Raw genomic sequence first — 21,841 nt, 5'->3', positions numbered from 1 at the left:
AGGGCGTGGCAGGAGCAGATTTTACAGTACCCCCCGACCAGGCTCATCTGTGTGTGAGATATAGAAATCACGTAAGAGGGAGGGGTCCAGAATGTGACGGTGGTGCACTCAGCAGTGCTCCTCCGGCCCATGCCCCTCCCAGTCCACTAGGTACTGCCAGCCGCAAGCCCGACCGCGTCAATCCAAAAGACGCAGGATGGTATAGGCAGGATGGTCATCGATGAGTCGAGGGGGTGGAGGAGCTCTTGCAGGAGGAGACGGGACTGGAGCACACAGGTTTAATCAGGGATACATGGAAGGTAGGATGGATCCTGAGAGAGGCTGGGAGTTTCAGGCGCACAGCAGAGGGGTTAATGACACGGTCAATTTCAAAGGGACCAATGAATTGGGGGGACAGTTTCTTCAATGGCAGGTCCTCTGATGAGAGCCATACCTTTTGACCTGATGTGTAGATTGAGGCTGAGACCCGGCGACGGTTGGCTTGGGACTGGGTCCTGTCGGAGGCACGAAGAAGGGCAGCCCGAGCCTTCCTCCAGGTATGATGACAACAGCGCAGATGGTCCTGGACAGAGGGGACCGCAACCTCAACCTCTTGGATGGGAAACAAGGGGAGTTAGTAACCCAGAGCACACTCGAAAGGTGACATACCTGATGAGGCGTTGGTGAGGGTGTTGTGGGCATATCCAACCCAGGTTAGCTGAGTGCTCCAGGAAGAAGGGTTAGCAGAAGTCACGCAGCGTAGGGCAGTCTCCAACTCTTGGTTGGCCCTTTCGGTCTGGCTGTTGGTCTGGGGGTGATATCCAGAAGAAAGACTGACATTGATACCAAGAGCTGAACAGAAGGATCTCCATACCTGGGAGTTGGATCCCCAGTCGGTAACGATGTCAGTGGGAATGGCATGCAGACAAAACACATGGGATACTAGCAGGTCCTCAGTCTCCCTGGAGGACGGGAGCTTGGAGAGGGGAATGAAGTCACTTTGGAAAACCTATCAATAATGGTGAGGATGACGGCGTTACCGTTAGATGGGGGAAGGCCAGTGACGAAGTCCAGAGCGATGTGTGACCAGGGGCGACTGGGTAAGGGAAGAGGGCGCAGCAGTCCGGAAGTGGGTTTAGTGGAAGTTTTATTCCAAGCACAAACTGAGCAGGCTGAGACAAACTCCCGGACATCTCTCTCCATGGTGGGCCAATAGAAGCGCTGACGCAGGAAGGCGAGGGTCCGGTTCATACCAGGGTGACAGGTGAGATGAGTAGAATGGCCCCACTGAAGAACAGAGCGAACACAATCTGGAACAAACAAAGCATTCTTTGGCCCGTTACCCGGATCAGGTTGGTTCTGCTGAGCCTGGCGGATAAGGGACGAGATCTCTCAGGTGACGGTGGCAACGATGCAGGTGGATCGCTCAATGGCTTCTGCCTCGGTTCCCGTGCTGTCGGTGGTGAACTGGCGGGAGATGGCATCAGGCTTGATATTCTTTGAACCGGGGCGATAAGCGAGTGTGAAATTGAATCTACCGAAGAACAAGGCCCACCTGGCTTGCCGGGAGTTCAGACGTTTGGAAGTCTGGATGTAGGACAGATTTTTATGGTCAGTCCACACAATGAAGGGGAGTACAGAGCCCTCCAGCCAGTGACGCCATTCCTCAAGAGCCAGGAGTTCACCGTTTCCGATGTCAAAATTCCTCTGCAGGTGAGAGCTTAAGGTAAAAGAATGCACATGGGTGGACCTTCTGATCAGAGGGGGGACATTGAGACAGAACAGCACCTACCCCGGTGTCAGAGGTGTCCAACTCCACGATGAACTGGAGTCCTGGGTTAGGCTAAGTAAGGACCGGGGCAGAGGTGAAGCAACGCTTGAGTTCCAGGAATACTGCTTCTGCCTCAGGAGTCCATTGGGATGGAGTGGAGGTGGAGGGGAGAGTGGTGCAGCCAGACGGCTGTAGTTGCGGATGAAACGTCTGTAAAAATTTGCAAACCCCAGAAAACACTGTAGCTGCTTCAGATTGGATGGCGCAGGCCACTCTGTGACTGCCATGACCTTGGTAGGGTCTATACGTAACTGTCCCTGTGCAATAATATAACCAAGGAAAGACACTGAAGCAGCATGGAACTCACATTTCTCAGTTTTAACAAAAAGCTTATTCTCCAACAGCCGTTGAAGAACTTGGCAAATGTGTTGATGGTGAGCCTCAGGGTCCTTGGAAACAATCAGGATGTCATCTAAATAGACAAAAATGAAGTGTCCAATCACATCCCTCAGCACATCATTGACTAGGTTCTGGAAAACAGAGTTAGACCAAAAGGCATGACCAACTCCTCAAAGTGATCCAGTTGATCCCTCTCTTATGCGGACAAGGTGGTAGACATTCGAAGTTGAGTTTGGTAAACACCGTGGAACCATGGAGGGGGGCAAAAGCAGAGCTGATGAGTGGCAAGAGGTACTTGTTCTTTACTGTGATATTATTCAGCCCACGGAAGTCTATGCACAGCCTCAGAGACTTATCCTTCTTCACAAAGAAAAACCCAGCACCCACCGGGGAGGAAGATGGCTTGATAAGTCCTACAGCCAGAGAATCCTGGATGTACCTCTCCATAACCTCTTGCTCGGGGCGAGAGAGGTTAAATAACCGGCTACTGTGAAGAGGACCTCCAGGCTGGAGGTCAATGGGGCAGTCGTAAGGCCAATGAGGCGGGTGCTTGCTGAACACAGGAGGTAGATCGTGATACTCTGGAGGAACTGATGACAGGTTCTAGAATGAACTGGGGCACAGAAAAGGCAGGGAGAATGGCAGAATGTAGAAAATTAGAGTGACAAAATGAACTCCAAGTGGTTATCTTTCCGGAAGTCCAGTCAATCTGTGGGTTGTGTAGCTTTAACCATGGATGGCCAAGAACCAGGGGGAGTAAGGACAGTCGATTATGTGGAAACTGATCTTTTCCTGGTGGTTTCCAGAGAGACAGGATGACAGGTACGGTTCTCTCACAGACACGGGCGAGGAGCTGTCCGTTGAGAGCATTGGCATTGAGGGGTTGAATCGAGTGTGACAGTGTCCACGCCCAACTGAGTAATGACACCTCGGTCCAGGAAGCTCCGGTCAGCGCCCGAATCGATGAGAGCAGAGTGAGGAAAAGCCTGGCTCTGCCACACAAGGTTGCCTTCAAGGAGGGGTCTGGGGGAAGATGGGCAGGCGATTTGGCTCAACAGTATATCCCCCACTACCCACTTTTGCTGTACACAGGGAACCAGTGGAGACAAAGTGACCAACCTGGCGACAGTATAGGCAGCTCCTAGCGCCGATTCGCCACTGCCTCTCCTCTGGAGAGACGGGCCCGGCCAAGCTGCATGGGTTTAGGATGAGGAAGTGCCTTGGAAAGGGATGCAGTCGGAGAAGGAGGACAATGTGCTGAAGCAGATATTATGGTGCATGCAACCTTACCTACTCTCTCCCTCCGACGCTCATGGAGACTGTTGTCGATGCGGATGGCGAGAAAGATGAATTCATCGAGTCCATCAGGCTCATCCCTGGACACCAACTCGTCATTGATGGTCTCAGTGAGCACATTCTGGAATGCTCCCTGAAAGGCCTCCTCATTTCAGCCGCGTTCAGCGGCGAGGGTGCGAAACTCACATGCCATCTCAGCAACACTATGGTGGCTTTGACGGAGGGACAGGAGTCGTTTAGCCGCATCCTTACCGCAGACCAGGTGGTCAAAGACTTTCTTCATCTCCTCTGTGAATCGTAGAAGAAGCAGTTGGGGGACTGTCTCTCCCACACCGCTGTGGCACTGGAAAGCGCTGCTCCATGGAGGCAGCTCATCAGGAAGGAAATCGTGGCATGTTTGCTAGCATAAGATTAGGGCTGTTGCTCAAATACTAGTGAACATTATACTAAAAGGGCTCTGCAAGCTCAGAGGTTGCCAGAGTAGCGCTCGGGAGTTGGAAACGGCTCCCGAGGCGGAGAAGAATGACTTGGGACTGGTTGTGAGCTCTGGGTGAAGGTTCAGCCCTGTAGGTCAGACAGGCTCTGTGAAAACTCCTTGATGTGCTCCAGAAGGGCTTTCAGGGCTTGGTCATGTTGCTCGAGCAGGGCGCCTTGGCCAGAGAGGGTTTGGTGGAGAGTATCTGAGTCCGCTGGATTCATCTCTTTGGCCAGATCGTACTGTTACGTGGCAGGTCAAGGAGAAACAGGATGAGCAGAACAGGGCGTGGCAGGATCAGATGTAACACCAACACTTTTGTGTCCCAAATGTCACTCTATTCTGTATATAGTGCACTACTTTTAACCAGAGTCCAATGGGTCCTGGTCAAAAGTAGTGCACTATATAGGGAATAGGGTGTCACTTTGGACTCAATCTTGTTCTTCTGTTCTCCCAGGTAAAATGTACTGTATAGGACTCTTACCGGCACAGAGATCCTATAAGTTCTATATGTAATTCTATGCTTACTAGGTTCTTAGGTGCGGTGACGAAGAACAAGGTGGCAATGCACAAACAGGAAGGAGTATAATTCACAGAACTTCACATCACTAAGAAAGGTCCATGAAAAGACTTCAGAGTTAAAACATGTACAGCATGTTGTTAATGGGACAGAGAGAGTGAGAGATGACAATGTCCAACCAGAAGGAACCATGGAAACAAAGGAGTACTGTACCAGACCTGGGTTCAAAAACTATTTGAAATAATTTAAAATACTTAAATTGGGCTTAATTGAGCTTGGCTGGCGCTTGGTAACAATAGAATAGTCGCAAAACTGCAAACCCCACCCATCTGCCACTCAAGCAAACATTCAAAGTATTTGAAAGATTTTAAACCGGATTTGAACTCAGGTCTGCAGATGAGTACTGTACCAGTACAAGACCGCTGGGCTGGGCTGGTCTTCTCATAGCACTTACTTCCTTAATATGGTTTGTAGTGATAGGCTTGTTGTGGCAATCTATCGCCCCCTCAGCTACAATAATGATATTGAGCCGTTTCTTATCTGCACGGTTCTATAGGAATACAAAACAAAGCACAGATATACAGTACATGACAGAGAAGTTTTGCATTTGGCTTGTCAAAAGCTGGACCCGGTTTATGCTGAAACAGCTGCATGCCTACCTTAGAACAAGAAAGAACAGATATGTCTACTACCTCTTCTTTCTTTCTCTATCTTTCACTGTACAGATTCCTTTCATCTGTAAAGCATGGAGCTATTCAGGCATCTGTCGGACCTGCTTTTGGTTCCCCCTTCGTTGCATATTCAGGTACTCACATCCTTGACATTATCAACAGTAATAGCCTTTCCTTGTCTGTCAATGGCTCCTTCAGCAACTATGATTATATTCAGCCTTGAACCCCTGGATCGGCTCTGGGCATTAAGAAACACACTGCATGAATGAACACTGTTGATTTTGCTTGAAGGGAATACAAGGGAATACAATACACTACAACACTTGTGATCACTAAGCAGTACATCCCATTCAATGTAAAGCATAGATTAAAATGTGTTTATTGTTACATCTGCACATGTCAGATGTCACCTGTGTGTGTGTGTGTGTGTGTGTGTGTGTGTGTGTGTGTGTGTGTGTGTGTGTGTGTGTGTGTGTGTGTGTGTGTGTGTGTGTGTGTGTGTGTGTGTGTGTGTGTGTGTGTGTGTGTGTGTGTGTGTGTGTGTGTGTGTGTGTGTGTGTGTTTTACCTCAGAGAGTTTCTGACACATATGTTCCTCCCAGCCATCCTCAGGGGGCATCTCAGGGATCAGGACCCAGTCGGCCCCACAGGCCAGAGCACTGACTAGGGCCAGGTACCTACACACGCATACACACACACACACACACACACACGCACGCAAACACACACACATTAGAATATAATAAACTATAAATAACTACATGCAAACACAAACCCATTTGTATGTATTATGAACAAACATTTTCAAAGCAAGACCGCTGAGAGCCTATAGCTAAATTACAGCAAGGAAATAAACAAGAATAAAGCAGGAAGTCAGAGCAGCAAATAAATGTCATTCCATACCCACAATGCCTTCCCATGACCTCTAGCACAAACGTCCTCTGGTGGCTGAGAGAAAGGAGAGAAGTTTGTGTAAAGGTTGAGTGTGTACAAACAACACCACTGAGCTGTAATATGTACCCTTTAATACATTCACTGGATGCTTCCCAAATAAATAGTGCACTATATAGGGAATAGGGTGCCATTTGGGATACACTTGCTATACTGTTTCTGTCAGTACCTCTGTGCAGTAGTCATGATGGCGTCTACCACCTCTATGATTCTGTGCAGGGCAGAGTCTGTCCCGATGGTCATGTCAGTGCCACAGAAGTCGTTGTCGATGGAGCCCACCATTCCCACGATGTGCAGCTCTGAGTTGTTCTGGGCAGCCTCCTCATCAATCAGACCTTTAAACAGGATACACAAGACCACAATTTAACCCACTGGTTTTACTACTGAGTAATGTACACGCATAGGTGGAATGGCTGTATACAGGCTTTGGTATACAGACTTTGGTAATACCTAGTAATACATGTCTTACTACATATCATGTGGGAAAATACATTTTTTTGCAATTTGCGTGGGAAATTAGTTATCTAATTTAGTGATCGAGTAGATTACTGTGAACATTTGGTCCACTACATGGACTACAACGTTCAGTTACCCTGTCGAACAAGTTCTTCCAGTAGCCCGCTCCACTCCTCTCTGAAGAGGTTGGCCCCCGTGAGGCTACCGTCCCCTCCGATCACACACAGGTTGGTGATGCCACGCAGAACCAGTTGGTGGGCAGCCTTTAGACGCCCCTCGTGGCTGCGGAACTCCTTGCAGCGGGCACTGCCAATGACTGTGCCGCCCTGACAGGAAAACAGAACAGCTAAGAACTCAAATGAATGGATGAATGACAGTTGGAAAGATGGATTGCTGGATGGATGACAATTTCATTGATGGATAGGTTGAGGTTGGATAGATAGATGAAGGAAAATTGGGTAGATGGGTGAAGGATAGCTGGAGGGATGGATGGATGGATAAATGTGGATGGATGGATGTTGGATGAATGGGCAGATGACGGTTGGATGGATGGAACACAAAGCTCTAGACCAAACCAATGGATGGCAATAATCTGACACAATGGAGCACTGCTGCAGTCATTGATATGTCTCATTAATTCAACCTCTCATTTCGTTTTTTTTGTGTGTGTTGTGTGGTGTGTTTTGTTGTTGTCATTAACTAACGGGTTCATGCAGAATCCACAATGACAAGGCACCTTCCACTCTGTTTAGCATCAGGCAGAAGTGCAGCTGCGCTCATCTGTCACATGCAATTTGTGAATTACAAGTCTGGGACCACAAATATATTTATACCATTTGGGATTTGGATTTTATTCTGGATCCCCATTAGCTGCCAAGGTAGCAGCTACACACCATTGGTTCCAATCACAATTACATACAATAAAACATGTCTGGGCTGTGTGCTTGTCACTTAAACAGACAGCTCAGTGATTTCAACATGTCAATAATGCTCACAAAGACAAGCAGTAATGTGGATTCTGCATCCACCCTGAGCCAGGGGCTCTGTTCTGATCCTACTGTAATTTGCCAATGTCCCTCTTTGTGGTACTTGACCATATGACTGGACAGTAGTCCGGGTGCAACAAAACTAGGGCCTGTAGTACTTGTTTTGCTGATAGTGTTGTTAAGAAGGCAGAGCAGCGCTTTATTATGGCAGAACTCTCCCCATCTTAGTTACTGTTGCATCAATATGTTTTGACCAAAACGGTTCAAATCCAGGGTTACACCGAGCAGTTTAATCTCCTCAATTTGCTCAATTTCCATATTATTCATTACAAGATTTAGATGAGATTTATGGTTTAGTGTATGATTTGTCCCAAATGCTTTTAGGTTTTTTCTATATTTAGGACTCGCTTATTTCTTGCTGCCCATTCTGAAACTGACTGCAGCTCTTTGTTACATAGACACACAGGCTTTACTCAGTGCCAGTGGTTTTAAAAAAGTAAGGGGTCTAGACCGATGCCCTCGGGAATGCCTGGCTACCTGGGTTGTGTTGGAGAGGCTTCCATTAAAGAACACCCTCTGTGTTCCGTTAGACAGGTGACTCTCCTTCACAATATAGCAGGGGGTGTAAAGCCAGAACACATAATTTGTCCAGCAGCAGACTATGATTGATAATGTCAATCATCAGCTGCACTGAAAGTCTAACAAAACAGCCCCCAGAGTTTTCTGATAAAACATTTTTCTCAGACATTTGCGTAAGTGTTGAATGCCCTTCACCATAAGCGTGCTGAAAGTCTGTTGCTAATTTGTTTACTTTGAAATAGCATTGTATCTGGTCAAACACTATTTTTTCTAAAAGTTGACTACGGGTCGGTAACAGGCTAATTGGCTTAAGGGTGCTTTGCTATTCTTAGCTAGCGGAATAACTTTCAACTCATATTCCTAGCATTGTATACTGTACATGGCCTATGGGAATTCTAAAGAAATCCCTAGTATTTTGCCTCCTTACCACTTGTAACATGCTGGAGACACTTTCCCATGATGCCTCTTCAATGTTATCTCCACCGTCTACCATACCCTGGTAACCCTGCAAGGAGAAAAGAAACCTTAACATTGGCCTATATTTCCTCATTTCCGAACATCTTCACCACTTATAATGTTGTTACATAGTATCACACTCTACAATGCAGCTTTGCTATCAGGGATATTGACATTGACTTTGAGATGACGATGCTAAATCATGCTAACTACTGCCTGTAAAAGTAAACAACAGAATATCATAGACACTGTCACTACTGGCCTCCATAGACAACTCAAGGAATCCTACATCCTATATTGAGTCAGACAGATTGTAACAATAATCAACAAGACCATGGAAATCAAAGGGCACATATATACCAATACTAATCAGTGGGAATAGGGGACAGGTGTGTGTGATGAAAGTTCCGGAGGGATCCGTGACAGTGAGGAACCGTTTAAGGCCAATATCACTCAGCTCCCTGCCTAGCAATAATGATGCAATGTGTAGCGATAACGAGGAGACTCCACCCAAAGTGGGGTCTGTATACTACCACAGGTGGAACCATGGCTTTGTCTAATGCAGCTGTATTGACCCTCTGGGAAGAATAAACTTGGTTTGAGCTTTCACAGTGTCTGTTGAGTTTTTACTCTAATAATAGAACCTAACACCTCTTACTACTTTTGACCAGGACCCATAGGAATCTGGTCAAAAGTAGAGCACTATATAGGAAATAGTGCACTACTTCTGACCAGAACCAGATGGGCCCCGATCAAAAGTAGGGCACAAAATAGGAGACCTTATGGGCCCTGGTTAAAAGTATTGCACTATATAGGGCACTGGACAAAAATAGTGCACTATATAAAGAATAAGGTCCCATTTGGGACAAAGCCAGTGAGTGTGATGTGAGCCTCCTCAACGGACTGCCTTTCATCACTCATTAAACACCAGAGTCTCTAACAATAGACAACACTTAAGCAAAGTTCCCTGCCACTGTTTCCACATGCTATCATTTTAACATTGGTGGCGGAAATCCCATTCAAGTCATGGGACCAATATTAGCATTTATCGCGCATCATGTTCAAATTATCTAAGTGACTTTGTTGAGCTTCACCATAAATTGTAGATACTTTTGAATGATTTAGATATGATGCGCGAAAAATGCTTATATCAGTCCCATGACTTGAATGGGATTTGTGCCACAAATGCTAAAATGTTATCATGTGGAAACAGTGCTGGGGAAACAAAACCAACGCATGAATTGCTGTCCTACCTTATCCATAGACTGCTTACAGGGTAAGGAAACCAATGTGTCATTTTGTCATTTGGGTGAACTATCGCTTAAAGAAGCTACTTATCTTTGGGAAACTACTCCCACTATCAACTGCCCCCATTTCCTATAAAGGGCCCCGGTCAAAAGTAATGCACTATATAGGGAATAGAGTGCCATTTAGGACTGACCCCATTGTTAACTCGAAATGACACAACGCCAAGGTTCCAGTTCAACAATGTTTACTAAACCATATTAGCACACTGCATGGTTGCCATTGCACTCAGGCCAGGTTCATCCACAACGAGACCGCTGCGCAGGAGTATTACAGTTGGTAGAGCATGGCGCTTGTAACGCCAGGATAGTGGGTTCGATTCCCGGGACCACCCATACGTAGAATGTATGCACACATGACTGTAAGTCGCTTTGGATAAAAGCATCTGCTAAATGGCATATATTATTATTATTATTATAACAGAGTGAATGCCCCATAAAAACAGAACTATAGGGATATTTAAAAAATGAACTTAACACCCATGACATGGCAAAATGTTAAATAACCTTACTTCTCATTTTCATGACCCTCGTTTGAAAGAATAGCTTTGCCCCCTGAACACAGAGCTTGCCAGAGTTGATTTGTCTCAGTGTCAGTGGTAGAATGGTACAAGCCCCCAAGTAGTGTCTGTCATGATCTCACCTCATGGATGAAGTAGACTTTAGCTCCCACATAAATACCCATGCGGACAACAGCCCGGACCGCAGCATTCATACCTGCACAACGAGAGAGAGAGAGAGAGGTTGGAGAGAGAATTAAAAATGGCAGTACATGAATGGCTATGGCACTGGATGTTCCATCCAGTAGACTCCAGACTGAAAATACTCATCAGGGAGATGGAATGAATCACAGAGATAAATCAACCAAATTAAAGTGAAGTCCCACTGAATCAACGTTGTTTTCAATGAAATGACGTTGAACCAACGTGGAATAGACGTTGAATTGACGTCTTTGCCCAGTGGGGTGCTTTGTCCAGCAGAGAAAGTTGCTTGCATAGCCATCGGCCATGTGTCATTGCATTTATTCAATATCTAATACATTTTCCATTTACAGTCTGAAAACTGATCATAATGATTATAAAAACTGGCATCTTAGTTGCAATGAAACTGTAAGCACTGATACTGGTACTGTGGGTTGGCTAGTGCCAAGCAGTCATGCTAGGGTACCAGTAACGATATAAGATGAAGGAGATGAGTCTACACATGGAGAATGGCACAGATTTCTCAATGCGGATTAATAATGATAAACACTTCAAAAGTTATTAATCCACTGGAAGATTTCCTGAAGCTTGGCCAATGGTTCTGTGAGTCATTATAGAAATCCCCCTATATACAGAACAAACTGATATTTTCTGGCAGGTAAGACTTGCAAGTGGTTTTTACTAACATCATGTGAGGAAATATACATACCGCATTCTTTAGTTTACAAGGTAGGCTACAGGATGGAGTGGTTATGCAAATTGGCCGCACCTGGATTCTGATGGATTCTGATGAGACATTGGCCTGATACAAACTTGGCCAAGAGGTTGTGAGGTTGAGTCCCAAGTTATCCAGGGGACCATGATACAACATTCTAAAAACATTCTTGTCCACAAACAGGGAACTAGATAACACTTGCAGGGGACGATGACTGATTGAATTAATGTCCATTATACATTTGAAAATAAAATATTCTCAATAACATTTGACACAGCGTTTTCACGTGCTCAAATGTCATCACATGTGTAGTTGACATGGCATCACATGTTGAAATTTTGCATCACCATGTTGTCACTTTTATTTCAAATGAGATCATGTTTTCTTCACGTTGTTACATGTTATCACAGTAACTTTACATAAAATCACATGATCACATGTTTTTCCCAAAGATTGGAATGTTGCCGCGGTCATCCCCCTCTTCAAAGGGGGAGATAATCTAGACCCTAACTGCTACAGACTTATATCTATCCTACCCTGCCTTTCTAAGGTCTTCGAAAGCCAAGTTAACAAACAGACCGACCATTTCGAATCCCACCGTACCTTCTCCACTATGCAATCTGCTTTCAGAGCTGGTCATGGGTGCACCTCAGCCACGCTCAAGGTCCTAAACAATATCATAACCGCCACCGATAAGAGACATTACTATGCAGCCGTATTCATCGACCTGGCCAAGGCTTTCGACTCTGTCAATCACCACATTCTTATCGGCAGCCTTGGTTTCTCAAATGATTGCCTCGCCTGGTCCACCAACTACTTCACTGATAGAGTTCAGTGTGTCAAATCGGAGGGCCTGTTGTCCGGACCTCTGGCAGTCTCTATGGGGGTGCCACAGGGTTAAATTCTCGGGCCAATGTCTCAATGATGTCGCTCTTGCTGCTGGTGATTCTCTGATCCACCTCTACACAGACGACACCATTCTGTATACCTCTGGCCCTTCTTTGGACACTGTGTTAACTAACCTCCAAACAAGCTCCAATGCCATACAACTCTCCTTCCGTGGCCTCCAACTGCTCTAAACGCAAGTAAAACCAAATGCACGCTCTTCAACCGATTGCTGCCCGCACCTGCCCGCCTGTCCAGCATCACTACTCTGGACGGTTCTGACTTAGAATATGTGGACAACTACAAATACCTAGGTGTCTGGTTAGACTGTAAACTCTCCTTCCAGACTCACATTAAGCATCTCCAATCCAAAATTTAATCTAGAATTGGCTTCATATATCGCAACAAAGCATCCTTCACTCATGCTGCCAAACATACCCTCGTAAGACTGACCATCCTACCAATCCTCGACTTTGGCGATGTCGTTTACAAAATAGCCTCCAACACTCTACTCAACAAATTGAATTGCAGTCTATCACAGTGCCATCCGTTTTGTCACCAAAGTCACATATACTAGCCACCACTGCCACCTGTATGCTCTCATGGCCGGCCCTCGCTTCATATTCGTTGCCAAACCCATTGGCTCCAAGTCATCTACAAGTCTCTGCTAGGTAAAGCCCCGCCTTATCTCAGCTCACTGGTCACCATAGTAGCACCCACCCGTAGCACGCGCTCCAGCAGGTATATCTCACTGGTCACCCCCAATTCTTCCTTTGGCCCACTTTCCTTCCAGTTCTCTGCTGCCAATGACTGGAATGAACTGCAAAAATCACTGAAGCTGGAGACTCATATCTCCCTCACTAGCTTTAAGCACCAGCTGTCAAAGCAGCTCACAGATCACTGCACCTGTACATAGCCCATCTGTAAATAGCCCATCCAACTACCTCATCCCCATACTGTATTTATCTTTGCACCTTTCCATATTTGCACCCCAGTATCTCTACTTGCACATTCATTATCCTACCTCATTTGCACACACTGTATATAGACTTTTTCTACTGTATAATTGACTGTATGTTTGTTTATTCCATGTGTAATTATGTTGTTCTGTGTCAAACTGCTTTGCTTTATCTTGGCCAGGTCGCAGTTGTAAATGAGAACTTGTTCTCAACTAGCCGACCTGGTTAAATAAAGGTGAAATAAATCAAATAAAAAAGGTGTTTTTTTTTCCATAAGGATTTAAGACAAATTAAAGTTATGAACAACTAGCCAATTTCACAAATAGCCTAAGAAGTTACTGTTCTCCTAAAGTTGCAGCTTTCAAAAATAATGGAAATCGGAGTCTATAGGCTATTCTCAATCACAACTTTATGAGTGATATAACAAACAATAGCCTATTAAAACAGGCTGATGAGGCAACACAATTATTATCCAGTTCTCAAGACTGTAGACTTTGTTTCTATAACACCCATTATTTATAACCTAACTCACTACGGTAAAACAGACTGTTCCTCATCAGCTGACTGTCACTTTGCTCCATCGTATGTACGAGACACAGACACACACACCTGTTCCATGCTGAATTTCTCAGCTCAGGCTTCCAACAACAATATCTTTGGTCATGATTTGTCCAGATGTAGCATGCGATTTTGAGCTATAGCTCAACGGGGGTTTTACCAGAGGTGTTCATTTTATTTATTTAGCTAACACACCTGACTCCAATAGTCAACTAATCATGATCTTCAGTTTAGAATGCACATAGTTTAAAATCAGCTGTGTTTGCTAGGGATGGGGGGGGGAGTGTGACACCAATCGGGCCCCCAAGGACTGGGATTGCCCAGGCCAGGTATAGCTCAATATTTAGTGAGTACATAATCACAACAGGACAAAGGTTGACATCGCCCAACCCTATTGTGGAGAGCTAGAATTGTCATTACATGATCATAAATGAAACTTGTAGGCTCCTGTCACTGGTGCTCTGGTGAGAAAGGGAGTAGCCCACTACTCTACTCCCCACCACGTCACACTTCAATGACAGATAGGCTATTATTGCAAATGTAGCCTACTACAGTATCCTAAGTTCAGTGGAAATCTCAGCCTACTGTAGCCTGTATGCCAATAAGACCGTCCATATTCAGATATTGCAATATTGTTACTGGATGACAGCCAGGCATGAAGCAATGAAGGACTGAGTCACTATTACTCTATTACTACCACAGTCCTTAACTGGGATGTCAGTTAGGTTTCTACATTATAGTAGCCTCCTGGGACTAATTTTTGTTCTCTCTAACGGACATTCATTTTTGGTCTATATCTCTAAGACCATACTTGCCACTGTGTTAGGTCCTGTTGTACCTTTAAGAGGACATTCTGGGTTTTTCAATGATACCATATGTGTATGAGTGTCACCTTGATCATTTCTTCTTTCTGGTTCTTCAAAATGGCAACCATCTCAATTTCCATTACAATTAGCATATTTTATGGTAAGTGCGTGAAATTGTGTAATTATCATTTTTGTGAGTTTGATATTCAAATTGTTTCTCATAGGTAAATATCTCAGTAACAGTTTGGTGAGTTTTCATCTGGATGTTTTCTACCTACTGTCAACATTTACTGTAATGTTACATTTTTCAAATTATCAACTGAGATCCACTGAGATAATTTTATGGAAAATTTAAAATAAAATAGAACATATATATATATTTATTTATTTATTTTAATGTTCTTTGTAAGATGTTTTTCCCACCCCAAACACTTATGTGGTCTAAAAAAATACAAAATACAAAATCCAAACCCTTTTTTTTTTGCTGGGTCTCAGGAGGATAGTCAGTTCGAGGAAGAGGAAAAGTGAGAGGTTTTACTCTGCCCAAAATCTGTCCACGAAAATAAGCCCAAGAAGTGAGGAATTTTTGTATGGAGATCAACAAGAGTGTAAAATTGGTCAACACATTTTGTTATTGCTAATTTACTTGATCAAATAGAAGATGGTTAGGTTGTTATGAATGTTACGAATGGACTGATATAAGTGGATGCATGTGAAGTTGAACCTGTTCTATAGATAGAGTATTCATTATGGATATAACCTGTTTCAGCATGGACATTGCCATTTTAAAGTAGTCAACAGGGTGGGGATTAATATGAGTTGGGAGCAATCAGCCAATGAAGAACAAAATGGAATACTTTAAATGCCCATAATGTCATAGACGTTATAATGGCAGATACAAAGATGAGTCCTCTATCTCTATGGCCTGTTGTTCACACCTCTATGTGACCTCTCATTGGCTAGAAAGGTCCCGCCAGATCTCGCCTCCTCCCACCTGCGTTCCATCTTTGAGGACATGTATTTCCATTGTTACAGTGGTCACTTGACTATCTTGTCAATATACTATACAATCTTTGGAATAGTGACACATAGAGGCAAAACCAATGATGTACAGTTGAAGACAGGATACAGTGCATTTCACAACACAGGCGTGTGTACGCATACAACCTCTTATTTGCAGCACTACTGACCATTCGAGATAAAAGCAAGCAAAGTAAAAAACATCAGGCCAGTGAAACACAGAGACATAACACTGTGTTTGAAGGCTATAAGTAAGGCCACAATATTAGGGCCATGCACAGTAACAATCTTTAAAGCTGTAGAGTAGGGTTGGGTGATACACTATATATACAAAAGTATGTGGACACCCCTTCAGATTAGTGTATTTGGCTATTTCAGCCACACCCATTGCTGACAGGTGTATAAAATCAAACACACAGCCATGCAATCTCCACAGACAAACATTGGCAGAAGAATGTTCTTACTGAAGAGCTCAGTGACTTTCAACATGGCACCATCATAGGATGCCACCTTTCCAACAAGTCAGTTTGTCAAGTTTCTGCCCTGTTACAGCTGCCCCGGTCAAATGTAAGTGTTGTTATTGTGAAGTGGAAATATCTAGGAAAAAACATCGGCTCAGACGCGAAGTTTTAGGCCACACAAGCTCACAGAATGGGACCACAGAGTACTCAAGTCCTCGGTTGCAACACTCACTACCAAGTTCCAAACTGCCTCATTAGCAATGTCAGCACAATAACTGTTCGTTGGGAGCTTCACAAAATGGGTTTTCATGGGCAATCACCATGTACAATGTCATCTGGCAGTCCGACGGATGAATCTGGCTTTGGCGGATGCCAGGATAATGCAACCTGCCCCAATGCATAGTGCCAACTGTAGTTTGGTGGATGAGGAATAATGGTTTTTCATGGTTAGGACTAGGCCTCTTAGTTCTAGTGAAGGGAAATGTTAACACTACAGCATACAATGAGATTCTATATGATTCTGTGCTTCCAACTTTGTGGCAACAGTTTGGGGAAGGCCCTTTCCTGTTTCAGCATGACAATGCCCCTGTGCACAAAGCGAGGTCCACGCAGAAATGGTTTGTCGTGATCAGTGTGAAAGAACTTGACTGGCCTGCACAGAGGCAACCCCATCGAACACTTTTGGGATGAATTGTAACGCCGACTACGAGCCTTACATAATCGCTCAACATCAGTGCCTAACCTCACTAGTTCTCTTCCCAGAAGGTTGAAGGTCATGTAGTGTACGTCAGCTTTTAACAAGGCTGGAGAACTGACAGTGTACAAGATCGTGTTTATGAGCAGAATAGAACAGATCACATTAACTGGGATGATATTCCTTCTCATGGGAGCTGAATGCCACGCCTGCAATATTATGATAGGCTGCCACTTCTACAGTATGCTGCCAATTAGCAAGTAATGTTGCATGTTGTCAACAAAAGAGTCAGTGAAGGCACATAACATTACTGGCATGTATTGCTCGTGGCAGCCAGTTGCCTGTAAATTATTGTGAATTTTACAATAACTTACTGACAACTGTTTTCCAGTTAATTAAGAAAATACAAATTCACAACAACTTCTAACAACAGGTTGCTGTTAAATTGCTGGAAAATGCAAAATAATGATGATAATGATAATGATTTATTTAAGCTTTTATTTCTTTCATCACATTCCCAGTGGGTCAGAAGTTTACATACACTCAATTAGTATTTGGTAGCATTGCCATTAAATTGTTTAACTTGGGTCAAACGTTTCGGGTAGCCTTCCACAAGCTTCCCACAATACGTTAGGTGAATTTTGGCCCATTCCTCCTGACAGAGCTGGTGTAACTGAGTCAGGTTTGTAGGCCTCCTTGCTAACACACGCTTTTTCAGTTCTGCCCACAAATCGTCTATGGGATTGAGGTCAGGGCTTCGTGATGGCCAATCCAATACCTTGACTTTGTTGTCCTTACGCCATTTTGCCACAACTTTGGAAGTATACTTGGGGTCATTGTTCATTTGGAAGACCCAGTCTTGAGATGTTGCTTCAGTATATCCACATACTTTTCCATCTTCATGATGCCATCTATTTTGTGAAGTGCACCAGTCTCTCCTGCAGCAAAGCACCCCCACAACATGATGCCGCCACCCCCTGCTTCACGGTTGGGATGGTGTTCTTCGGCTTGTACGCCTCCCCCTTTTCCCTCCAAACATAACATAATTTTCCAGCTGTCAACTTACTGTATGTAGACTTCTGTCCCACTGGAATTGTGATACAGGGAATTACAAGTGAAACTATCTGTTTCTAAACAATTGTTGACATATTTACTTGTGTCATGCCTAACCGACTTGCCGAAACTATAGTTTGTTAACAAGAAATTTGTGGTGTGGTTGAAAAACGAGTTTTAATGACTCCAACCTAAGTGTATGTAAACTTCCAACTTCAACTGTTTATACACCCTAGACTGGGCATTGAGAGGCTTTGAACCAAAAGATCAGACATATTGGCATTCCCCAGTAGGAGAAGTCCTCCACAGGAATGAATGGAATTCTACAGTTTTTCAATGAAACAAAATTACATGTACAGAACAAACATAACAATGTCTTGGTTGTAGCGGGGCCAGTAACATTAGTCATCTCCAAAAATGTATAGGAAAAAGGAAAATGTTTTCATATATTGTCCTTTTTTATGCTTAGCTCACGTAACATAACTTAAATGTATGATGTCTGTAATAGAATAAGTGTGGCAAAACGAATGTAGACATTAATAAATGCATTTCTATCAATTCCAAAATATTTTTTGACAAGGTAGGGGCGTGCCAAGATGGAGGTCCGGTGGCTTCAACATAGCTCCCCCAATCGGACATCTAGTTTATATATAAATTATTGGGAAAACCCCGCAACTTCCCGCTCCTCACGTAGGCCTGGTCAACAGTACATGACCCCCACCCTTCCTCACAACTCAAGTGGATGTCTGCCCATCTGTCATGCACGCTACAAGACCTGTTTTAACGCACAGGGGAAGTCGACGATGAAAGCCATTGCAACAGTCTATAAAGTTACATTCATTACAATATTGGGTAAGCACCAATGATGGAATTTGAGGTGTAGGTCTATATCTTTGCTCTCTAAAATCTTGGCATGTAGACTTTAACATGCAGGGCGCGATAGCTGCAGACTGACATTTCTGCGCCACGTAATCTACCCAACGATTGGAAGTCTGCAATGCAGGCTTCAGTAACCTCAAAAATGGTATCCTAATTTATTTGCTCCTATAAACTACGTGTGATTTATCGGTTATAAGAGTGCATAATCACATTTCTTTAAATGACGAGATATTGTAACATAACTTCCAAATAATTCAAAAAATAATGGTTAGGCCCCTACATTTAAAATGTTTCTGTTAAATAGCTTATACGACTGCCAGTGTCAATACTCAACCATATCATCTGTTGCATAATTTTGTTGACCATACGATAACAAATAGGCCTACTGTAAGATAAATTGATCCTTTAGGCTAAACAATGACAACACTTGGAAAAATTATAACTCAACAGTTTGTTTCCCTTTTAGTATCATGTAGTTATTACACTGTAATCCATTTGATACAATATATCACTCTTATCCACTTGTTTCAATAATCGATACCTTGAGCATCTCCTCCGCTTGTCAGAACGCCGATGGATTTCCCGGCGCCAGAGAGATCCTCAAATAATTTCTTTGTGTCCTGCTGCTTCGCCATGGCTCCTCGTCTATCCTTCACAAATATAATATCTGAACACCGGTAGTTGTGTTTTGTTATGAAATAAAATAAGTGATTTACGCCCCCTTTTCCTGCTCTCGACACGCTCATCTCCCCACTGTTCCCGATGGCAGCAGTGAGCCTATGAGGGAGCTTTCCTCCTGTAATGAATTAATTGACAGTGCTGTTATCCATTAGATTACTGCATCACGTATATTCCTCAAACTTTTCTGACCAATTGGGTCCTTAGAAACTACTACAGCGACAAGATGGTAGGGACTAGGAAGGTGTCCACTACTTACCAAAGCCTCAAAGTCAAAATTGAATATAGATTTTTTTCTTGGATCTTTTTGGTCTTAATTTATGGTTAAGGTTAGGCATAATGTTCGCAGAATGGTTAAGGTTAGGTTAACCGTTATGTTTAGGTTTAAAATCACTTTTAAACTGTATAAATAGGCGGGGTTTATGCCTTTGAGGCTGTGGTAACTAGTCACGACCGAGGAACAGCTAAACAGGAAGCATTGAGTAAAGTGCTGTAGAGACGGTTGTCCTTCTGGCAGGTTTTCCCATTTCAGCCAAGAAACACTGTAGTTATATCAGAGTGATCTTGGTCACCACCCTAACTAAGGTCATTCTTGCCCGGTTGCTCAGTTTGGTCGGACGGACAGTTATAGACAGAGTCTGGGTAGTTCCATGTTTTTTTTTTTCAATTTCCCAATAAAAATAGTTGTATAACCATCCCCAGATATAGGCCTCATCACAATTCTATCTTGGAGTTTGTTGGACTTCATGGTACAGTTTCTGCTCTGGCGTGCACTGTCAGCTGTGGGACCTTGTGTAGACAGAGGTGTTTATTTATAAATCATGTCCAATCTACTGAAATCAAATCAAATGTCATTGGTCACATACACATGGTTCACAGATGTTAATGCGAGTGTAGCGAAATGCTTGTGCTTCTAGTTCCGACAATGCAGTAATAACCAACGAGTAAATCTAACTAACAATTCCAAAACTACTACATTATACACACAAGTGTAAAGCGATAAAGAATATGTACATAAAGATATATGAATGAGTGATGGTACAGAGCGGCATAGGCAAGATGCAGTAGATGATATAGAGTACAGTATATACGTATACATATGAGATAAATAATGTAGGGTATGTAAACATTATATTAAGTAGCATTGTTTAAAATGGCTAGTGATATATTTTACATCAATTCCCATCAATTCCCATTATTAAAGTGGCTGGAGTTGAGATAGTGTGTTGGCAGCAGCCACTCAATGTTAGTGGTGGCTGTTTAACAGTCTGATGGCCTTGAGATAGAAGCTGTTTTTCAGTCTCTCGGTCCCAGCTTTGATGCACCTGTACTGACCTCGCCTTCTGGATGATAGCGGGGTGAACAGGCAGTGGCTCAGGTGGTTGTTGTCCTTGATGATCTTTATGGCCTTCCTGTGACATCGGGCGGTGTAGGTGTCCTGGAGGGCAGTTAGTTTGCCCCCGGTGATGCGCTGTGCAGACCTCACTACCCTCTAGAGAGCCTTACGGTTGTGGGCGGAGCAGTTGCCGTACCAGGCGGTGATACAGCCCGACAGGATGCTCTCGATTGTGCATCTGTAGAAGTTTGTGAGTGCTTTTGGTGACAAGCCGAATTTCTTCAGCCTTCTTCACGATGCTGTCTGTGTGGGTGGACCAATTCAGTTTGTCTGTGATGTGTACGCCGAGGAACTTAAAACTTACTACCCCGCGATGTAATTTACAAAATAGCCTCCAACACTCTACTCAGCAAATTGGATGCAGTCTATCACAGTGCCATTAGTTTTGTCACCAAAACCCCAAATACGACCCACCACTGCGACCTGTATGCTCTCGTTGGCTGGCACTCGCTTCATATTTGTCGCCAAACCCACTGGCTCCAGGTCATCTATAAGTCTTTGCTAGGTAAAGCCCTGCCTTATCTCAGCTCACTGGTCACCATAGCAGCACCCACCCGTAGCACGTGCTCCAGCAGGTATATTTCACTGGTCACCCCCAAAGCTAATTCCTCATTTGGCCCCCTTTCCTTCCAGTTCTCTGCTGCCAATGACTGGAACGAATTGCAAAAATCACTGAAGCTGGAGACTCATATCTCCCTAACTTTAAGCACCAGCTGTCAGAGCAGCTCACAGATTACTGCAGCTGTACATAGCCCATCTGTAAATAGCCCATCCAACTACCTCATCTACATACTGTTTTTATTTTATATTTTTGCTCCTTTGCACCCAAGTATCTCTACTTGCACATTCATCTTCTGCACATCTATCACTCCAGTGTTTAATTGCTAAACTGTAATTATTTCGCCACTAGGGCCTATTTATTGCCTTACTCCCTTATCCTACCTCATTTTCACACACTGTATATAGACGTTTCTCTTGTGTTATTGACTGTATGTTTGTTTATTCCATGTGCAAAAGTCTGATACTGGACATACAGCACAGAGCAGGTTTGATCCTGCATGTGACCACAAGTAGTCTCTCATTGACAGCCTTAATTGGCCGGGAGTTGCTCAATCATGTTGCGTAAACACCTCCTTTGTTTCTAAATGTTCTAACTGGTTGGTTGTTTAACCCTATCCAAAAGGGCAAGCACAT

At 43.9% G+C, this 21,841-nt stretch overlaps 1 protein-coding gene across 3 annotated transcripts in view; it reads right to left on the bottom strand.

The window, feature by feature from the left end:
- LOC118402164 (ATP-dependent 6-phosphofructokinase, platelet type-like) overlaps positions 1-19,356 on the bottom strand; it is a 43,819-nt gene extending 24,463 nt beyond the window's left edge. Inside the window, exons 1-8 of one of the 3 annotated variants that reach the window (XM_052477031.1) lie at positions 19,115-19,356; positions 10,486-10,559; positions 8,510-8,587; positions 6,654-6,843; positions 6,231-6,396; positions 6,014-6,058; positions 5,679-5,787; positions 4,895-4,990 (exon numbers count right to left, since the gene is read on the bottom strand). In XM_052477031.1, coding sequence (XP_052332991.1) covers positions 4,895-4,990; positions 5,679-5,787; positions 6,014-6,058; positions 6,231-6,396; positions 6,654-6,843; positions 8,510-8,587; positions 10,486-10,559; positions 19,115-19,319 — 963 coding nt within the window. In that variant the 5' untranslated portion in view covers positions 19,320-19,356. Of the gene's footprint in view, positions 1-4,894; positions 4,991-5,253; positions 5,350-5,678; positions 5,788-6,013; positions 6,059-6,230; positions 6,397-6,653; positions 6,844-8,509; positions 8,588-10,485; positions 10,560-19,114 lie in introns of all 3 variants that reach the window. The other 2 variants (XM_052477032.1, XM_052477030.1) reach the window with 2 other exon arrangements.
- Between the last annotated feature and the right edge of the window lie 2,485 nt (positions 19,357-21,841).

Source organism: Oncorhynchus keta, chromosome 23 (assembly GCF_023373465.1).
Source record: "Oncorhynchus keta strain PuntledgeMale-10-30-2019 chromosome 23, Oket_V2, whole genome shotgun sequence".
NCBI classification, from domain to species: Eukaryota; Metazoa; Chordata; class Actinopteri; order Salmoniformes; family Salmonidae; genus Oncorhynchus; species Oncorhynchus keta.
The sequence above is the reverse complement of the archived record's forward strand: the minus strand, read 5'-3'. Positions and strand labels throughout refer to the sequence as shown.